Raw genomic sequence first — 20,803 nt, forward strand, 5'->3', positions numbered from 1 at the left:
AACGGACACACACCTGGAATGTTTGCTTCACGTAAATAACTTTTCCTTCCAGCTGACTGTCAAGTTTCTGCCTTGGAGGCTGAGGCAGAGAGGAGATTTGAAACAGCTATGTGGAGTGAGCTTAAGCAATCACTTTGAAAATACTGTCATTTGGAAATGTTTTATGCTAACTAACAAGTTGCCATTGGATCTCCTTAAGTCAGATTATAGGGACAGCTCATAGTTTTAGCAGCATATTGCTGAAGCTCAAACTAATTAAGCAACAGTGGCCCTCTTAAGCAAACAGCTTGCTGCAACTTTGTCATAAAGTTGTAACTTCACTGTTTCAAAAACCACAATGGAATTTACAATTAATCTGAATTTTTCATCTAAATGCTAATCGTTCTTTATAATAGCCTTGCAAATATATTCTAGCCACTTAAACCGTTTCTCTTTTTTTGTCATGTTACATTCACTGTTTAATGAGAATTTTATTTAACAAACCAAGTAGTGCAAGACTGTGAAATGGAAAGAAAATAAAAGTTTTATGCAACCACACGAATGCTTCCTAGGCCTTGTAAAAAGTAAGAAAAATTCAAAGGGTAAAAATACTTTTGTAGGGGACTTTAAATGATACCATGATGGTCATTTTTAGTTCAGCTGCAAAAAACACAAGTCATAAAAATGTCATTATTGTCGCGTGTTTCAAAAAGTTGCTTCTGGCAATAAAGGACCAATCCCAGCCTCAGTAAGAGTTTCACCAAGAGCAAGATAAGACGAAACCGTGAAGCTTGAAGAGATATTTTAAAACGGTGTTAGTTTGCCACCTAGCGGTGAACAGTGTTGCACACACAACGAGGCAGGATCTCTATATTACGGGCTCTTTTACTGTTTACAAATTGATGACACAAAAGACAGTCACATCGACTTTTTTTATACTGTGAGGAAATAAATAGCTTATAGATTTCATTTAATGTGAGATTACTTTAAGGGTTTAACTAGGAGGGGAGACTTAAATATACGAGAAGGGCAGGCAGTCATATAATGGTTTATCTTCTCACCTGCTCCTTTTCGAACAATTTGTGTACGACTATTTGTCTCTTTATTATTTTTCTATTCTGATTTTACTTTTTACTTTTCATTGCCTGTGTTTGAAATAAATAAAGTTTAGATGTTAAAGTTTTGATGTCTTCAGATCCCAGTTCTGTTAGGAATTTACCAAAGCAGAGTCATTATCTCTTATATTATCTCTTTATGTATGCACAAACCAGAAGAGTATTGTATAAAAAAAGGAAGGAGAGCAGTTAAAACAATAAGGACTAGACCATCCATCCATCCATTTTCTCTACACCCTTGTCCCTTAGTGGGGTCGGGAGGGTTGCTGGTGCCTCTCCAGCTAACGTTCCGGGCGAGAGGCGGGGTCACCCTGGACAGGTCGCCAGTCTGTCTCAGGGCAAGGACTAGACCTATTTTATTTAAAAAAAATAAATAAATAAAAATAAAAATAAAAAACACTACGTATAGCATATAAATATGATGTCGTGGTGTATATGCATAAGATAACATTATTTAAATTAAATTGTGACTGATTTTTCAGAGCATGGAAAGGCTGAGGGCTGTTGAAATGTTTGTATTTGGTGTTAAACTTGTGAGGCGTGGACCTGATGAGCGCTGAGGCTCAGCTGGGAAGCCACCCATGCGCTGACGTCACGGGGCTCTGACAAGCTGGTGGTGCCGGAAGAAAAGATGGCGGATCATGAGGAGCAGCTATCCGACGAGGAAAAGGTAATATTCTGATAAAAAGCAGGTTAATGTTCGCAGAGAAAACGCTTGGGTTACAAGTTTGACTTGCGTTTCTTGGCAACTTTTTGTGCGAACTGTGGCGTCGGTGGGCGTGATGGAATTTGGAGAAAAAACCCGGGCCCGCAACAGAGCCGCTGCTGCTGCTTCTGCTTTATTATTTTTAGCTCAACTTCCGCTCGTTTGCGAATCTCTAACGGGGGGCTCCTTGTACGGTCCTGACTCAAAATAGGACCCGTCAACATATTAGAAATTCACCTGAGCGAACCCCCCTCTCGGTTTTCACTCGGTGGGCTCGTCGTTAGCCCCCGGGCTCTCTGGTTACTGGTGTTGTGGAAGTTTTCAGACCCCAAATATTGCTAGCTTGGTTCGGTCATTTAGCCTAGCTGCGCCCTGCTAACACAGAGCCAGACTTCCTAACAGTAACACGCCCTGCGCTGTTTGACACCTTGTTGTTTTATGAATAAAGCCAAAGTGATGCACTGTCCGCTTCTTTAGTTTATAGCTAAATGTTTGTAGAATTATAGGAAGGCCGTTAGATGTGGCATGTAGACATAATTGGAAACTCCAGAAAGGAGCTCCGTTTAAAGAAAAAAAAAAGTAGAACAGAACCACTCGGAACGCAGTAATATATTCATATCTTTAAGAAGCGCATTGAGATAGATTCACATCAACATGAAAGAGTGTCTACTGAAAACTTTGTTGTCAAGGCAGTATTTCTTGTATATTTGTGATCCTGTTAAAAATGTTTCGTTAAAATATGAGAAAATCGTCAAACAAAAAAATAATCCAATTACTGCTTCGTGTAATTTTATTGATGTCACGGTTTAGTCATTTTAAATTATTTTTTTTAGTTAGCTTTTGATTGTATTTAGGGATCAAGAAGTAGCGAGGAAGTTGTGTTTATGATGCAAATCATAATCTGTAAATCGACAGATTAACGTTTCTTAAACTGATCCAGTCAAGATTCACAGAATATTCTTTAGAATTTTTCAGAAATGAATACTTTCTTGTTAACCTTTGGAGTTGCTTTATGTTGCTCTTCATTGTTGTTGTTTTTTTCTTTTAAGGAAAAGCAATGTTTTATTATTTATTCATCTATAGAAAGGATAGTTCAGTTTTTTAAAGTTAGCATTAGATTTTATTGCAGCTGGTAATGTCACATATTATTGTGAATGTCATATTGAACATCCACACAACCCAAAACATTGTGCATGTTCCATGTCAACAGTCAGCAAGCAACATTGATTTTCATTTTTAAAAACTTGTGCAGTCATTTTAAATTTACTCAGCTAATTTTATTTCAGCTCATATGAAAACTGCTATATTTTAATAAGCAAAATATATATCTTCACCTTGTGAGAAACAATGAGTCAGGGAATTTTTAATATATTGCAACACCGTTGAAAGAAAACAAAATAAAAACAAAAATGCATTTTAAATAAGTCAGTGGGAAGAAGAAAGATCTAAGGGATGCAGCTAGCTCTCTTTATTCCAACTAAAAGTTACATCAGAAATTAAAACTTGACTAAAATTTTTGCATCAACACAGCCAAAGTAACAAAATCTGGTAAACACTAAGGTTAATAATTCTCCAAATTGACATTTGATATATGTTTATATATTTCAATGTCTTAAAAATATTTTCTTTAAAGGGGTATAAAACATTTTTCCTGTGTCAGGTAGGAGGATCTTGGTGACTGTTCTTACTCCACTTCATTCACATTTGTGGACATTTTTTCATTCAGTTTCCTTCATGAAACTGTCTAGTTGAGTGGTTCAAGAATACAGGAACCAAATACTTGGTTTTCTATCTAATACTGCACTGTCAAGATATTTTAAAATTGCACTAAAACAGGAGTTAGACTTTCTCCATTTGCTATGTTTTGTTTCTGAAAAAGATTTTTTACATTCAAAGGGAGAATCTTGAAGCTTCAAGTGGGGAAAACGAAAAAGAGAAACTACCAGAGGCAAGAAAAGGCAAAAGCCAAATGTTTCCTACAAACCCTGACTGAAAATAAGTCGAGTATGGCTGCCATGTGTTTTACAATACAACAATAATAATAATTTGTCAATTCATGCATCACAAAATCTTGTACACACACAAATAATTCACTCTCAGGATTCATTTCTATCACACCAGTTCTTTCACAGAACATATGGAGGTTCCTTGATCCTGCCTTGAATTGTTCTCTAATTTATGGGACTTTTGTGTCACTGCGTGTAATGAAGAGACATGCCTTGCTCTGAGTTTGTGTTGGCAATAATAATTAGTTTGGTCATTGACTACAGTCATTGGCAAATCTTGGTTTCCAACTTACAACAACTGAATTTGTTTTAGTTCTGTTAAATAAAGTGCAACCACAGTTGAAAACCAGAACATTTTAGCTCTGGTTTTTAGCTCAGCTCTGGTTCTCTGGTCAGTTTTTGCTGAAATATTCTCCACTGCACTTCATTTTTGAGTAGGAAGTAAATCTCAACATGCTAAAACTACTAGATTATTTTTGGGGTTTGGGCTTTTTAGCTTTACTGTAGTTTGTCATTGTATTTGCTGTAAATATCCCTTAAGATGGTCCAAGTACCAATGAAAGGTGTTTTTTTTTTATTATTATTATTATTTTTTTACTTTGTCAAGTTTTTCATGTTTTTTTTTTTTTTTTCCTTCTATTGACTTGCTTTAACTGTCTCCCAGAAGCCCTCACATTTAACTTTGCTACATGCTGTTTGATTTCTCACAACTGTGGTTAAAAGTTGGTGTAAGAAGTTGGACCTTATGTAGTCTCTGTGGTTTTTGTCAAACATTTTGCAGTGCTTGATGATGCAACATGTCTCATCAGTCCCAAAGCCATCATCCAAGATATCTTGTGATGTGTTTAGCTGCATCTCCAATTTTTGGTTATCGGCAAACATTTTGTGCCTGGTACAAACAATCTTTCTAACTAGAGAATAGTGGACTGTTTGCCTTAACTGCCTACTAGATAAATTGGTTGCAGTGTTATCTTTTCTGCTGTCTCTGGTTTTGTCTTCACCTAGCTGTCTGTACAGAACCTCTGTTATTTTACACTTGAAGCACCAGACTTGTCAGTTGAAACACTAGCTGCGTTTCCATTACAGATGTGTGCATAACTTTGTCAATATTCTGCTATTGTAAAAAAAACCCACAATTTTACAATTGCAGTGTTTCTATTAAATAAGAGACACAATTAAAACTACACATGATTGACATGCAAGTCATTAAAAAACACATGATGTGTCCTTATCCTCCAACTACTTCCTGTTGTCTTCTTCTTTGTGGTTTGCACCAGTGGTAGCATCTGGTTGTTGATCATGTGACTTGTTTTATGCGAGAAAAAAAAAGTGTTTGCATTGCAGTTTTGCACAATCAACCAAAAAACCCCCACCTCATTATAGCACCAAAACTTATCGAAAGATGAGGTTTTTCGAGATTGTCATGTTTCCATTAAGCAAATTTATTTTTGAAATGTCAAATTGTGCAATTATATAGTTAATGGTAACACAGTTACTGAAGATGTTTGTAGATTAATTTACACATTACATATGTAGTTTGGCAGAATAATTGCAGAATTAACCTAAAATTAAACCTAAAGTTACTAGCTGAATTACTCTGATCCACTTTGCGACTAATACAAGTTTAGATTTATTCAGCCTTCTTTTATATTAGCTTAACATTTTGTTGAGCAAAGCATCTTGTTTGAGCTTCACTGCTTCATCATCTCAGGAAACAGTTAATGGTGGGGTTTTTACAAATGTATTTTATCTCGCCAGCAATCTATTTAGGCGTGTCCTACCAACAATCGTTTTGTTTGGTTTTAGAATCCTTAGTGTAGAACTTTTACTAGCTAACATGATGTAGTTTTTATGGCAGTTCATTTCCTCTGAATTCTTGGTGTGTCCAGTTTTTATATGGCCATCTGTTGCCTGCAGTTTGCATCGTCCAGCGTTCGCTGATTGGATCTGTGAGGTTGACACGGTTTCACCTGGAATCTACCACTGACATCCAGTTACTGCTGATGTCACAAACCGCTCCGTTTCCTGAAAACAGGAAAATCTTGTTTCAGTGGGAATCCAGTGTCTTAGATTTGGTTTTACTTTGTTCAATGTGTTTTTTTTAGGTTAATCCCAATTTATTTGATGACAGCTTTTGTTTTGTTACAGCCAGTGAGTTGAAGATTTTCTCTGGGCTGTTGTTGACCAGGCTGAGGAATATCTGCTTTTTATTGTTCCAATTTAAACTCTAAAATTTTATGTTATGGTGCTTTGACACATTGGTTCAATTAATATCTAATTATATTGAACCAAAAATCATACAAAACATGGGAACATCTCTGCTGCTAATTCTCATGAAAGATTCTGAAAAGCTTTGAGTCATTTGAGTAGCAGCCCCATCGGCTTCCTGACTGCAGTAAAGAAACCACACCGTGATACAGGAAGCTGCTGTTACTCAATCTGCCTTGTTCCTGTTCCCTCCACTGCTTATTTAAGGCAGGTGTCAGAAATAATTCAATTATTATAGTTTACCTGATAAATGATTATTCTCAGAGAGACTTTTTGATAAAAGTCTCTCTGAGAATAATTTATGACAAACTTTACAGATCTTGAAATTGAACGGGACGTATATTTTGTTACGGTCAGCCCAGTAAAGACATTTTATTTTCGCATAGAATCAGAATCATAAGAGTTTAAATTTGAGAAGAATTTCCGAAGGTTATATTTGAGCTTTTATTTAGTTCTGTAGAGATTGATTCATGCCAGAAGACTTTAGTTTTTTTTTTCCATACATGACAGAGGAAATCCCCAGTGAGCCTCCAGATCAAGCCCACTCTACGTAGCTTCTCAGAGCTGAATGAGGAAGCTGAATGAATTGCTTTCAGTGACATGCTACTAATGATTAAACAAGGGAGTTAAATATACCTTTTATGGTTTTACAAATGAGTGATTGATAAAAAACATATTGGTAATAGAAAAACGACTGCTTTGTTCACACGTCTTGTAATTGCCATGGTTTAGTGAAGCAGGAAAAAACAATTGGGGGCTCTGAGAGTTTATTTCACTCAACAGGCACTGATGTTTTCAAGCCTTTATTTCTGTTTATTATTATTATGAAAACACAACATTTAGGATTAGAATGTTACAGTAGACCAATAAAAACATTTGTAATACAAAGGTACTTTTTAATCTGCTACATAAGCCTTATTGGAACATACCAATTTATTGAATGGCTGTAAATAAAATAAACCATTATTGATTAATTAATTGGCCTGTCACAGTGATACATTTTGCTGGAAAGTAATTTGTCCCAGAAATGACTGTGCTAAACAATCGTACTGTCATTTTGAGACTATTTTCAACTAATATAGCAACAACAATGGCATATTAATACAAGCATACCCTCTAAAAAATTTAAACAACTTTCATTTCTGAAGAATATTTTAGACTGGAACTGGAAAACATTTTAAATATCCAGAACAAAACAATGATAATTAAAATGGCCTATAAAGTCTCTGGAACCAAAATAGCGTTTTAAAAATGCTTCATTATTCATCTTAGACATGGAAGAAGACTGGCAAAAGTGACAGTTAGGACTTGTGTTTAAAGAAAAAAGAGAAAAGCAAACCAACAACTTTATACTGGGTGTCAAATGTTTTGCATTTTTCCAGTGCTGTCTTAATGCATACTTATTTAAGAGACATTTAAATAAAAATATGGAGGAAATCAAATAAATAGCCCACCTTATATACAAATGTTTAATTCATCTATTTTATCAGGCTAGATGTATTGGGAATGGAATTATTCTATTTGGTAAAGCAGAGAAGCATAAATAGAATAAAATGAATCTATTTTTATTACTAGTTCCACTAAAACATCTGACCAGAGGAAATGGATTTTAGCTTTCAGTGTAAAAGCACCAGTTGTGTGGGACTTTATGTAGTAGTAACTTAATATATCTGTATGATTTTTGGTTCAATATAATTAGATATTAATTGAACCAATGTGTCAAAGCACCTTAACATAAGAAATACCTTGAACTGACTTTGTATGGATAAGCAGAATAAAACTAAATCATATTTACCTGCCAGTAGTGTTGCATGCATCCCAGTGAAAAAACTGTTTTATTCTGTATCTTTAATACAAAACTCCTTAAACATCTAAAATAAACGCAGCATCACAGAATAAATCCCAGCAGCTTTAGTTGTCAGTGTTGCTCGCATTTCCTTTGTAAATTGATACAATCTTTGCAGCGTCGCCGGCTTGTGCACCGGCTCTTTTAGCACAGTGATGCATCCCTTCCAATTTATGATGCACTAAAGTTTCAATAAAGGGAACCATTGGTCACCTTTATTGGTTCCTGAGCAGACTTTCAGAACCGGGCCAGAGATGTCCCTGAATGATGATGCTCAATTTAAAGTTTAAAGAGCAACGTGGCTGACATCTTTGAGAGTTTGAGCATCAAAAAGATGACTGAGATCAATCTGTTCTCTTTCTAAATGCACACAGCAGCATGAGGTTCTTGCAGCTGTGGGCCATATCTGGTGGCTTCCGCCTGAAACTGAAGAATGCAGCAACAGAGGAGAGCTGTCTGTACCTGCCTGCAGCCGAACTATTTTGCTGTCGCATATTTTGCAACAGTTGGAGTTTTACCTTCCTTTTAAAAACAAAAATTCTTGTTGCTTTTTTTGTTTTGTTTTTTAAAAATGCTTCTGACTTTTAAAGATAGGGAAGATATTACAGGATTATGGATTTAAAGCTACCTTTATCAAGTAACACATTTTTTTTACTCTTATGAGGGTGGTGTTTGTTGCATTTAATTGTTAAATTAGAACAAAGTCAACTCAAGAGTTTTCTAGTCCTTAGAAAGTCTGAATGAAACGATGGTACCTTGTTGAACACCTGAAAATAGTCAGTGAAGCTCATCTGTTGGGACCATAAACCAAATGCATTTGTGGTGCACAACCATTCAACATAGCTGGCTGTAATATCAAAGTGTTGGTGTGGAAAAATGATCACACTGACACTGTATCGCTAAAATTGTTTTAAAATTACTGGTAGAAAAAGCCTTCCAAGTAAAATTTGGTACGTTTTTTCTTTGTCTCGGAGAATAGCAACAGGCCTCCTCTTAAATTGATGTACAGCTGTTATCAAAGGGTAGTTGTTCCTGTTTTTTAAAAATCTTTTATAGTAAAGATTTTTATTGTTGTTATTGCTTGATTGTGGTTTCAGCATCATTTGGGATTAAGCAAAGTTCCTCCCTACAGGAACGGTGGGGATGGGGTGGAGGGGCTCTGCAGTGGCTTTCACAGGGAGCAGTCGTTGGGTAATGTGAGCAGGAATATACAGTGAACACATGGAGAACAGGGACCAGCTGGTGTCTAGGCTCAGAGAGCTCAAAGACACAAGAATCCCATGCTGCGGGGTTCCTTATTTCCCACATTGTGTGTGTGTGTGTGTGTGTGTGTGCGCGCGTGTGTGTCTGAACTATTGTTGAAGCAGCAGCCAAACTCTTCGAGTTTTCCCCCAAAACATCAAACGGCTTGAAGTTTTTTAGGTCATCTGTGGTCTGGGGAGAGAAAAATAGGAGGTCACGGTAAATGACCTCAAATTCATGACCAGAAATTCTAAAGCATGACAACCAATGATCAGACAGCTGGGACTCAACTTGAGGTGATAATCAGGGTTGAAACTTTGACTGTTTCCATTTTTTGTTTCAGATAACTGGGTAGGACAGATTGTAGTGGCGCAGCAATTTCAGTTTTCTGACCTGTCACCAATCTTTAAAAAGCCTGACCTGCCGGTTCTAATTTTGGCTAATACTGATTTAAAAAATTATAATTTTTTTGTCTGTCAAGTAGCTAAGGCCCTATGCACACAGAAACAAGCACCATATATTTTTGTAAACTATTAAGAACAAATGTGGGTCCATGTGACTTGAAGATTTAAAGTGACATGGCGCCACAAAATAAATACATGACACGTCTGGCTGTGTTCTGAGTCGAGTCCTATTACAGTTCCAATATAATGAAGGACAACCAACGACGCTATGTTTATTTGAAGCCGGCGTTCTGAACTGTATCCATTCTGGAACCCGATTTCAAAAACAATCTCTTCTGATTTTTTTAAGACTCCGAATCTGCATGGAAACCATGGAATTATCCTGGAGATAATTCCAAGATCCACCTGGAATTATCTCTGTAGATTTGACCTACAGGTAGCAACAAAAATGCTAAGACAGCTGCAGTGGCTGAATTTTCAGACCTTCGCAGTGGATACGATTGGTTTCAGATGCAAGTGTTGACCGATCGCCTAAAGCTGAGGAAACTGGGGCTGATTTGTAGGTAGTCCCCTGTTAGCTTACGGGTGAGTTTAGAGGTGAAAGAACATCCTGCTACCCTGATAATGACTTATTAGTACAGATTTTATTTTATTTTTTGTTACAGGAGCTAAATTAAATTTGTACATTTTTTATCTTTAGGGGCCAGGCTCTGTGGTGTAATGCTGAAAAAGCCAACAGAAAAGGTTTAATTTAACTTCCCTCCCTGCTGACACATTGTTGAATCTGGTTGCAGTGTCTCTGCAGGCCTCTCCAGTCCTGCTTACACATGAAACTGTTTCAGCCTGTGAAACTACTTTTCACTGCATAAAGACCTATTCTATTGCCTCTTTCCTTTCAGCTCTCCTTCAGTATCAGAGCTTCTTGCACAACATCTCTATACAGATAAACTTGTTCAAAACGACTATCAAAAATCTTTCACATTTCTCCACATCCTAAAATTTGAATCCCTATTAAATTCTCCCCATCAGAAGCAGATGGAGTCTGAAGCAGACTTGAATGTTTTTCAGATGAAAGTCTGCTTCACACAGCAACTCAAAGGCAGTCGCTCCTGTTTAAGTTGAACAAATGGTGATTAGCTAATCCTCACAGCGTGGAACTCAGTGTTGCCGTCACCTAATGTCGTTTTGTATTGTTCTTGTCCATACGAAGATGTGAAAGGCGACTCAGTAGCGCTACGTTTTTGAGGACTGTACGGAGTTGAGGACAAATCTGAAACACTTGAAGCCTGTTGAAGAACTTTAACGGCGTGAGATGAGCCAGTGAAGAGCAGCACAGTGATGGAACTGCAGAGCGCCTATCAATAGCATTTCAAAGATGTCGTCCAAACGCTTTCAGTGATGATGCTGAGTGATTTTCAGCGTAACCCTGGGGCTCTTTCTGCCAACAGCAGAGAGAAAGGGAACACACTCTGTAAAAGAATTTTACTATTTTAAAACTGAGCCAAATAATTTTGACACAAATATTTAAAACTGTCTTTAGCATCATATATCAACAATTAGCATACTTACCATTATAATTTCATTGCTCTCTGGGTGTATTCCCTAGAAAATGCAATTCTAACCCTTATCTTAACTCTAAGGAATCCAAAAGTCTGCCAAAATACTACATAATAGATCAGAAAGATTAAACTGAGCAACTTCTATACTCCAATTTACCTTTGTGTTACTCACTGAAAGTCTTGCTCTTTCTTTGCTTTAAACACCAGACATGCCTCAAAAATATCAGAAAGCGTTTTAGTTCAGATGGCTTCTTACATCCTCTGGTTTTAAACACATCAGTCATACTGTAAATTCAAACATTGCACATTCAACACACACACACCGAGTGTTATTAGAGAAGAGTTTAGTATAATGTACTGTTGGGAGTCCTCAAATTTTTGATTACTTGTAAATTATTGCATTTTAACCAAAGTATGACATGCATATTGATAAAACAAGCAACATTTTCAATTCAATAACACTTTTTGCTGCTAAATTATTGAATAAATAAATAATAAATAAATCTTTGTTGTTGTTACTCAACAACAAAGATGTTTGATTTTAGTCTGTTATTCGGATTCTTCACCCATCACTTTGGTGCAAAGTGCTATTATATCTATTCAGGTTTCAGGTGTTTCAGGAATACCTGATCATACATGGAACTTTGAACAAAAACCTTAGAAATGTGGGGTGTGGATGCTAACGTTAGCGTTTTGGGTGCCTGTGCTGCTGCTGCGTTTTTAGCTTTGAGATGCTATGAATATCTTCACTAATAGGCTAACTCCTTTTACCACAACTTGAACACAATAGTCTTTTCCAGCATCCCATTAGTTTGTTTTTTTAAAGCAGAAATTAGAAAGCAAGAAAAGCGGCTTTCTCGTCCACTGTTGTTTCTGGATGTCGCTTGTGCATCAGATTTATGGGCATACTAGGAACGTGTGAATACAAAGGTTCCATCCAGAGTCTTTGCATGTTTAAAAAAAGTGTTAATTTTAACATGTTAAAATCTAGATTAAAACAGTTTAATCTAGTTCCAATTTTACACAAAATTATAGAGAAACTGCTTCACAGTGTTTCTCTATAAAGCCACAATTTTTATATTTATGAAGTAGCTTCCAGAAAGGGTGATGCATGAAAGCATTGTTTATCCAAAACAATGACTGAAAATTATCATTATGAAATTATGAAAAAGTCTTTCACTGAATCGCATAACAATCCCACCACTCCTGGTTTTAACTACACATCCAGACTTTTCTAAAGACCACTTCTAATAGTTGAGCTTTTTTTAATGTTCCTGTGATCTTGTGACAATACTGTTGAATTCTATTTCTGAATAACCATGAAAATTGATCCATAAATAGCAGCATCCATTTTTAAATGCAGTTGCATAGTAAACCGGAATTGAGCATTAAGACCCGGTGTGTGAACGTAGCCTTAGAAAGGCCACAAAGCAAGGGGCGTACAAATGAAGTGGAATTGCTGGTTTAAAAAAAATTAAATTACCACTTACTTGGTGCATTACTATTCATCATTGTGACAGTATAAGTGTATTCCATGTAACTGGCTTAGCCTGATGTTGTGACTTCAGTTCAAAAGAGACCAAGGTGCTTCTATAGTTGTATTATGATTAGTTAGATGGAAACCAGTATCTGTCAGAGAAAAGGCCTCCGAGTTATAATTTATTCTCCCATCCAGTTAAAACGATGGACTCTTCCTGTGGGATCATTGTCCCAAACTCACACATTCAGTTTCCCACCATCTTTCTCCAGATCAGTCACGCCTCTTATTGTAAAGTTGAGTTGTTCATTGATTGGACCCTGACCATTTTACAAGGGATAGCTCTAATGGAAGCTAAGTTTGAATTTGATCCTGACGCACACATCACACACCACACACACACACACACACACACACACACACACACACACACACACACACACACACACCAGATGTGTACCTTCCTTAGTGCCTTCATTTCTCTTTGCATCACTCATTAGCAAGAATCAATCTGTAGTTCTGAGAGGGTACCACAGCACTTGTTTATACACACACTGCTAATAAAGGCCCCCGGGACAAACACACTTACTCACTCTAAAGCACATAGTCTCAACCACACGAGCACGTATAAACACCTTCTCTAGCACACTAACCGGTGATACCAGAAGCACCCCGACTGGTTCCACTGTACCCTTCCAGTGATAGTGGCAGAGAGATACAGAGGTAGGCTAACAAACTGTGTGCACTACCAGCCTCAGCACATTTTCATTTCCTTATATGGTTGTAAACCAAGCAGGGGAGGGAGGGGTTGCTGTCTCACTGTCAGTTGGACATGTGACCTGGAAACAGGAAGTGCTGTGCTGCGCAGCAGAAGAGAAGTAAAGTAATTAGGACTGCTGGTGTAGCTGCAGGCCAACTGACAGGACGGGGTATTACTCCTCCCTCCAAACCTGTTACGCAGACGCCTCACACCCTCTGTTGGCCGCAGTGTGTAGACAGAGAACATTCACAGCTTTTTTTTTTTTTTTTTTTTTTTTTTTGGTGAATGCAGAACTTGCTGCTTTAGAAACAGAAGTTTCAGCAAAATGTATGATGGGGTCTGTTTTCATTTTGAAGCATTTTGTTCAACTCTTTAAAGGGTTATTACAGTCACAGACATTTGAACGATGCGCTGAATTGAGTTTTAAATCCTAGTCAGTTTAGTTTTTGAGAATTGTAATAACCATATTAAAATTCTCAGAATCACAAAAAATATGTTTTGTGACTTTTACTTTTCTTTAATAAACTAATATTAACCAATCACCTGAAATAACAGAATACATGTCAGTGTTATCTTTCCCTGTATGTTAGCTATTTTTCTTTTTTGAATTCAATTAAAAAAATAAATCAAATCCATGCTTCCTCCTATCATACAAAACTAGATGAAAACTCTAAAATCGTTCTGAGGCAAATTCCATATTTGAATTTGTGTGTTTATTATTTTAAAAGAAACCAATACATTTAAGCACAGATCAGTCTTTGGTTTCATCAGCTTATTCACATTTTCAGCTTCCTGCGATTTTAAACACACACTTTTCAGGTTCCTAACTCTGTAAAACATTGATATGACTCTCAAAGACTTTTCTGATAGCCATACCAAAGTACTTAGCTCGTGAATAAATGTCACGTTTTGTCACTTTATATCTTCACACTTTAATGCACTTTATTAGAATTTGATGTGTTGGACCATTGAAAAGTAACACATTTATGACACATGGAAGGTAACGATATTTGAAAGACATCTTGAACACCCTGATACCCCCACTTTACTTTGATTCCCCTAAATTAATTCCATTACAACTAATTACCTCTAGAAGTCATTGAATTTGTAATTAGACCCAAGCTATTTATGGTATAATCTCAGAACTAGATGCCAGTTTTCTTCCACTTTTGGTTTTGGTTGGTATTTAAGTTCAATTAAACACTTTGAAATTATTGGCTGTAATGTAACTCGATGTGCAAAGGGTCAGGGCGTATTTGCACTTTTACAAGGTGTTATATGTACATACTTAATCAAAAACACTTTCCTGATTTTTTTTTTTTCGTTTGATGAAGGAATTCTAATAGATTCTGTGTAGTTCATTGCAAATGCCTGAAAGAGCTGATTGTTGTCAGTGAGTTCTGTCAGTGATTTTTGATCTGTACTCATGTTTTACTGGTTTGCTTGCAGGTACGCATAGCAGCTAACTTTGTCATCCATGCCCCGCCAGGAGAGTTCAACGAAGTATTCAATGGTGAGTGCTCCGATTCTTTTTCATTTAACAGTAACAAATGAATTGATCTCCACAATTCAACTTTCAAAGTTATTTTGATTTGCCTGATTTATGTTAAGTTTACACAACTTTTTAAATAGGCAGTATTATGTAAAAGCAACTTTTTTGAGCTTTACATCAAATTACAATGTTATTTCCTCATCAAAAATCATACCTTTAATATTGCTTTGATTCTTTCATGCATGATTGAGAAATCCTTTAATCTTTAATCCTTTAATATGGGCGAACATAGCCCCACCTTCGAGCTACTCCTTAGAGCTGCAGTTTCCGAGCTTCCGTCTCACAGAGAACTCCTCACCCGCGACTTCCCCATAGACTAGCCAGCCACAATTAGCAAATACCTGTTGGAACTGCGAGTCTACTGAGCTCATTATAGGAGCTACTTCCCAGTCCAACTCTGGTAAAAATGTTGTTAAAGGGTTAATAGTGGAACAATGTTGTGATGACTTCCTGAAGGTGGAGTTGCAGAATAAGCAGGAGTTTTTAAAGAGACAGAGGCCCAGTTTCAAGGCATTAAATTACCAAGTCAAATTTCTTTTAAGTCATATTTGACATATACAGAATTTTTATAACAACTGAAGGCAACTTAGCTACTTGTTCTGCTATAAAATGCCATTATTTGCCTAGAGAACATGTACTGCCTCTTTAACAATTCATCATCACATAATTTAAATATTACCATATTACAGAAGAAAACAGCTTTCATGCTGCAATTCCAGAGTCCCATGTCCTGCTCAATGGCACTGGACTGTATACATTTCCCAGTACCTCATTTCTTTTTCTGATCCTGACGTTTCAGTCTGAGGCCATTTAAAAGCTGTGGGCTGCAGAAGTCCTTTGTTCCTATCTGACTCTTCTGTTGATAGATGGCAATGACAACGCCACAGACATGTTGCTGCTAGTGAGAACGGCATGTACACACTCACAATGTACTGTAAACACTTGCTAGATTAGAATTGTAGATTTCTTTGTATATTTGCAGTAAACACACAACCAAACCCCCAGTTTGTTCTCATTTTGTGTATCCATCGAGATCTCAGGCCCTGAGCTGCTTTCAGATAATGTAGTTGAGATTGCAGAACCAAGGGGGCGTGGCTTCCAGCTTCCAGCAATCACTTTTACAATGGAGTATTAGGGCCAGGTTAATGATTTTTATTTATTTATTTTTTCATTTTGGAAATAAATTCCTAATATTATGAGAAAAAAATTGTATGACAAGGTTGTAGTTCTGCAAGAACAAAGTCATGGTAAGAAAGCTGACTCACCTCACTGTAACCAAATCTACCTACTAGTATAAGTAAAGTTGATTGGCATAATATCAGCAGAATAAAGTTGGAATAATGCAAGAATAAACTTTTTAAAATGCAAAAAAAAAAATACTGTAAAACTGATATTCTTTGAATTGTGCACAAACAAAAGAAAGGTACCAAAGTTTACAAATTGTGCTGTACAGAACCTGTTTTCAGTCAGGGATGCTACATTAACTTTTTAACAAGTCCAAAAAGTTGTTGATTTTACATCAGAAACTGTGAAGCGGAGCTGTATTATGTTGTCTCATTGTGCACGGAGCAGGAATCTTTCCCTCTTTAACAACCTCAACCTTTCATTTTACCTTTTGCAGTAAAAGATGACAATATGTCAGTGTTTCCCCTCTTTTTGTCCCACTGCTCCCACCGATACAACAGAGAATGAGATGCTTCGGCCAATTGCAGCTCAGTCTCCACAACACGCCCTCTAGGGATTCAAAGTGTGTGTTTTGGCATCGTAAAATCCTACCATGATCTGTCGCCACCTCTGAGGAACACTGGAGGATGAGGGGAGAGGGGGTCTGTCTGCAGCTTATCACAGTCTGACAGACACCCGCAAGAATAGACCCCCCCTCCCCCCGTTCCCCAGCACTTTGCTCACTTTGATCTCTTAGTAATTTTGTACCCTTTTCCACTGAGCTAATTTAGCGTGTCTGCTTCCTTTTCTCTGGCATAAACCCTGTAAAGAGTGATAGGAGGCAAATTTGTGTTTGTGACATTGAGCTGCAGCCTATGGCTTCACCTTTTTCCACTTTCTCTCTTGTAATCCCTCCATTTTTCTCCCCAGATGTGCGATTGCTGCTCAACAATGACAATCTTCTCAGGGAGGGTGCAGCACAGTAAGTCTGTTTTGTTGATGCCATTTGTTGCCTCTGAAGTTCTGTAGCCTGTTTCCATGTCACCCAGACGTTGTCAACGTCACATTCAACAATTTGACCACAATTGCTGAATGTGCCGTTGGTCCTTTTTTTACGCTGCCAAAGTGGCTCCGACCCGCGGAGAACCTTCTGGTTGCCACAGAGCAGACTTGATCCAGTAAATATCCTGTTGCTGGCTCATGGCCAATTACTGCTCAGCAGAGGGGGGCATAATGATTACACTGTCAGAGGTGCTTTAGTTCAGAAACTTTATAAAGCAGTGCTCTGATTATTTTTAAAAGAAAATCCGTTGACAGATTAACAGTGATCCTTTTAGCCATGAGTCGCTATTTTCTTCCTAATCCTTGTACATTGTTTTGATCAGCAACTAAAATATGACTTTATACATGGAGAATGGATCAAAATAGGGTGTAAATTGTAATAATAAAATTGTTTTTTTTCTCTTCTAGTGCTTTTGCACAGTACAACTTGGACCAGTTTACTCCAGTGAAAGTTGAGGGCTACGAAGAACAGGTGAGCTCTTGTTTCCCTCATCCACAAGAAAAGTGAAAGAACAGGACTTCAGTTTCAGTGTGGTGATTTATTTTCTGCCTTTTTAACATTGTCTAAATCAATGTTTAACACTGGTGATTGCTACCACCACCATTTTCACCATTTGTTTATTTTGGGACAGACAGTCTTTGAGGTTGGAGGGCCTTCCTCAGGGAGTCTGCCCATCATTCTTAAATTCATCTGTATAAAATTAATATCTATATTAAAATTTAGATATCTCTAAATATCTAAATTCGTTCGACTTCCGGAAGCAAATGGAGTAGACGGGTGCGTTAGAGCCTCTCTCCCACCTTAACTTCAAAATATTCCGTTCAAAACTCGTTAATCCGCTCACGGTTTCGATAAAATAATTTATGAACGGGAGGGGAAACATGTCGAGTCATAAAAAATCGACAAAAATGCCTAAAGCTCAGGATAAAAGTGCCCTAGCACCAAAGGCTAACATGTGCCTGAATCAAACTAACAACAACGTGGCTAGCTCGGACCCTGAGAGCACTGGAAAGAACATGGACTCAGAAGGAATTCTTAAGGCTATCGACGATTTGAAGTCTGCCTTAAAGGGAGATAATGCAAAGCTACAACAAAATATTGACCATCTGGGACATGAGATCAACGGTAAGCTGGACAATATCGCCACTGAAGTACAGGGCCTGGCAGAGCGGGTTGATGAGGCGGAGGCCCGCGTTCATCAAGTGGAGACCTAGGCAAAGGAGGCAACGGAGGCGCTGTGCTTCTGCATCGAACAACAGAGGAAAACACAGCTTAAAGTGCTTGATTTAGAGTCCCGTTCCAGAAGAAGCAACGTCCGTGTATTTGGGGTGCCAGAAGGTCAGGAGGGGAACTCCACTACACAGTATATCGAAACGCTTTTGAGAAGCCAGCTACAATTACCGGAGGACCTGGACTTGAAAATACAGCGCGCACATCGCACTCTGACAAGTAAACCCCCACCCGAATCACCACCGAGGGGTATTATTGTCAACTTTCTGGAATTTTCCACAAAGGAAAAGATCTTAAGAGAAGTGTGGAAAAAAGGCAAGATCCAGGTGGGCTCTTCAATTATTCACTTCGACCACGATTATGCACCTGAGATAGTGAAGAAGCGCAGAGAATATAACGCCATCAAGAAAGCGCTCAAAGTGAAAGGCATCCGCTTTCAAACACCGTTTACCAACATAAGGATCCACTGGGAATCAGGAACTCGCACATATTCCAGCGCTCGGGAAGCCTACAACAAGCTGAAGAGACGCGGAATCCAGGCGGAGGAACCGGCGACAGCTGACGGTGTTTCCAGAGCGGAGTGGAGGCTTCGGGAGCTGCTGGGCTGGCAGCCGGTGGATAACAGCGGCACCGCGGTGGCGCTGAGAGCCAAGAACAAACTACAGGATTTCCAGCGGAGCATTATCGAGTGAAAATAGGCAGAATAACATGACATAATGCAGCATTATTTTGACTAGGCTCTGATTTACTGCTTCGTGGGAGAGGACACTGTTTATTTTTTTCTACGTTGGACTAATAGGATGGACGTGTTTTTTCCTAAAGGCGCTTCTACTGTCCTTTTTGGGCCCTCTCAGTTTGAGAAGTTTAACCCTCGACTTGCCAACGGGGTCATGAGCGAGAAGAAGGAGCTTCTCCTCACCTTGGAAGTCAGTTTGTTACGGTTCTGTTTTGTTACTGTTCGTGTTTTGGATTCAGGGGCCAAATCAGTCAAGGTATTTATGTACATTACTGTCATATAATTTAAAAATTGCTTCCTTGAATGTAAACGGTTTGAATAGTCCAGAAAAAGGGTCTTAGCCAAATTGAAGAAAGATGGGATACAAATTGCTCTTTTACAAGAGACACATACGTCTAAACAAGAACATGATAAATTTAAATCACTTGGTTACTTAAACACGTTTTATAGCTCCTGTAGAAACAGTAGAAAGAGGGGGGTAATCACCCTGATTTGTAATTCACTGAACTTTGAATTGATATCTGAGAAGGGAGATAAAGAGGGCAGATTTGTTATTATAAAGGGGAGAATTGATAATGTTGTGGTCACGATGGTTAATGTATATGTACCGCCAGAGAGCGACAGGACTTTCTTAAAAACGTTCTTTGACACCATTATCTCACTTAGTGAAGGAGTTCTTATTTGTGCTGGAGACTGGAACACAATCCTTAATTATGCTCTAGATACAACAAGCCATAAGAAACAAAACACTGGTAGGTCAAAAGACCTAAATATCCTGATCAGGGAGATGGGCCTGTTTGAAGTCTGGAGGGGTCTCCATATTAAAGAAAGAGAATTTACTCATTACTCTTCTACCTACAAAGTCCACTCCAGGATTGACCTGTTTCTGATGAACACCATTGATAGATCTAAAGTGAAGGAATGCTTAATTGGAACATCTGATATTTCAGATCACAGTATTATCTATTTGTCCATCTGTCTGACTAGTAGGCCTAAAACAACATTATGGCGCTTAAATATAGGTATTCTTAATAAATCCACAACAAAGGAGATTAGAAAAGAAATAACGCAATGTGTATGGGCAATAATAATGGGCAGGTAAATCCCACCTTTGTCTGGGACACGGTCAAGGCAGTAATGAGAGGGAGACTAATTTCTATAACTGCTTACCTTAAAAAAATAAAAAGGTTAAAATACGATGAACTGGAAAAAACATTGAGGAACTTGGAACTAAAACAGCAAATGACTAACAATGGAGAATTTTTAGAGCAAATAACAAAAACTAAAAACAAAATAAATGATATGATACTCGAGGAACTTGAGGAAAAATTAAGATTCTGCAAACAAACATTCTACGAATCAGGCCCAAAAGCTACCCGGATCTTAGCCAGACAACTTCGTAAACACCATTTGAAGCATTCGATTACCAAACTTAGAGAATCCTCAGATAGTAATTTAACCTATGACATGGATAAAATACATAAGACCTTTGAAAATTATTTTAAAACACTATATTCTGCCCCAAGATCAGTTAGCATAACTGCTATTGATAATTATTTGGCAGCTTTGGATCTACCTTCTCTAGGTCTAATCCAAAATAAAACTCTAACTGCCCCCATCACACAGGAAGAATTAGATACAGTTATTGGACATTTGAAAAGTAATAAGTGCCCAGGTAGCAATGGGTTTCCAAATG

At 37.7% G+C, this 20,803-nt stretch overlaps 1 protein-coding gene across 1 annotated transcript in view; it reads left to right on the plus strand.

Moving 5' to 3' along the window:
* The first annotated feature begins 1,650 nt into the window (after positions 1–1,650).
* The window catches only part of LOC106911716 (F-actin-capping protein subunit alpha-2), a 28,657-nt gene continuing 9,504 nt past the window's right edge, over positions 1,651–20,803 (plus strand). Inside the window, exons 1-4 of the mRNA XM_088006590.1 lie at positions 1,651–1,764; positions 14,812–14,875; positions 17,009–17,060; positions 17,549–17,612. Coding sequence (XP_087862716.1) covers positions 1,726–1,764; positions 14,812–14,875; positions 17,009–17,060; positions 17,549–17,612 — 219 coding nt within the window. The 5' untranslated portion in view covers positions 1,651–1,725. The remainder of the gene's footprint in view (positions 1,765–14,811; positions 14,876–17,008; positions 17,061–17,548; positions 17,613–20,803) is intronic.

This window comes from Poecilia mexicana, unplaced genomic scaffold (genome assembly GCF_051168715.1).
Source record: "Poecilia mexicana isolate PSO_F unplaced genomic scaffold, ASM5116871v1 scaffold_6, whole genome shotgun sequence".
In the NCBI taxonomy this organism is placed as follows: Eukaryota; Metazoa; Chordata; class Actinopteri; order Cyprinodontiformes; family Poeciliidae; genus Poecilia; species Poecilia mexicana.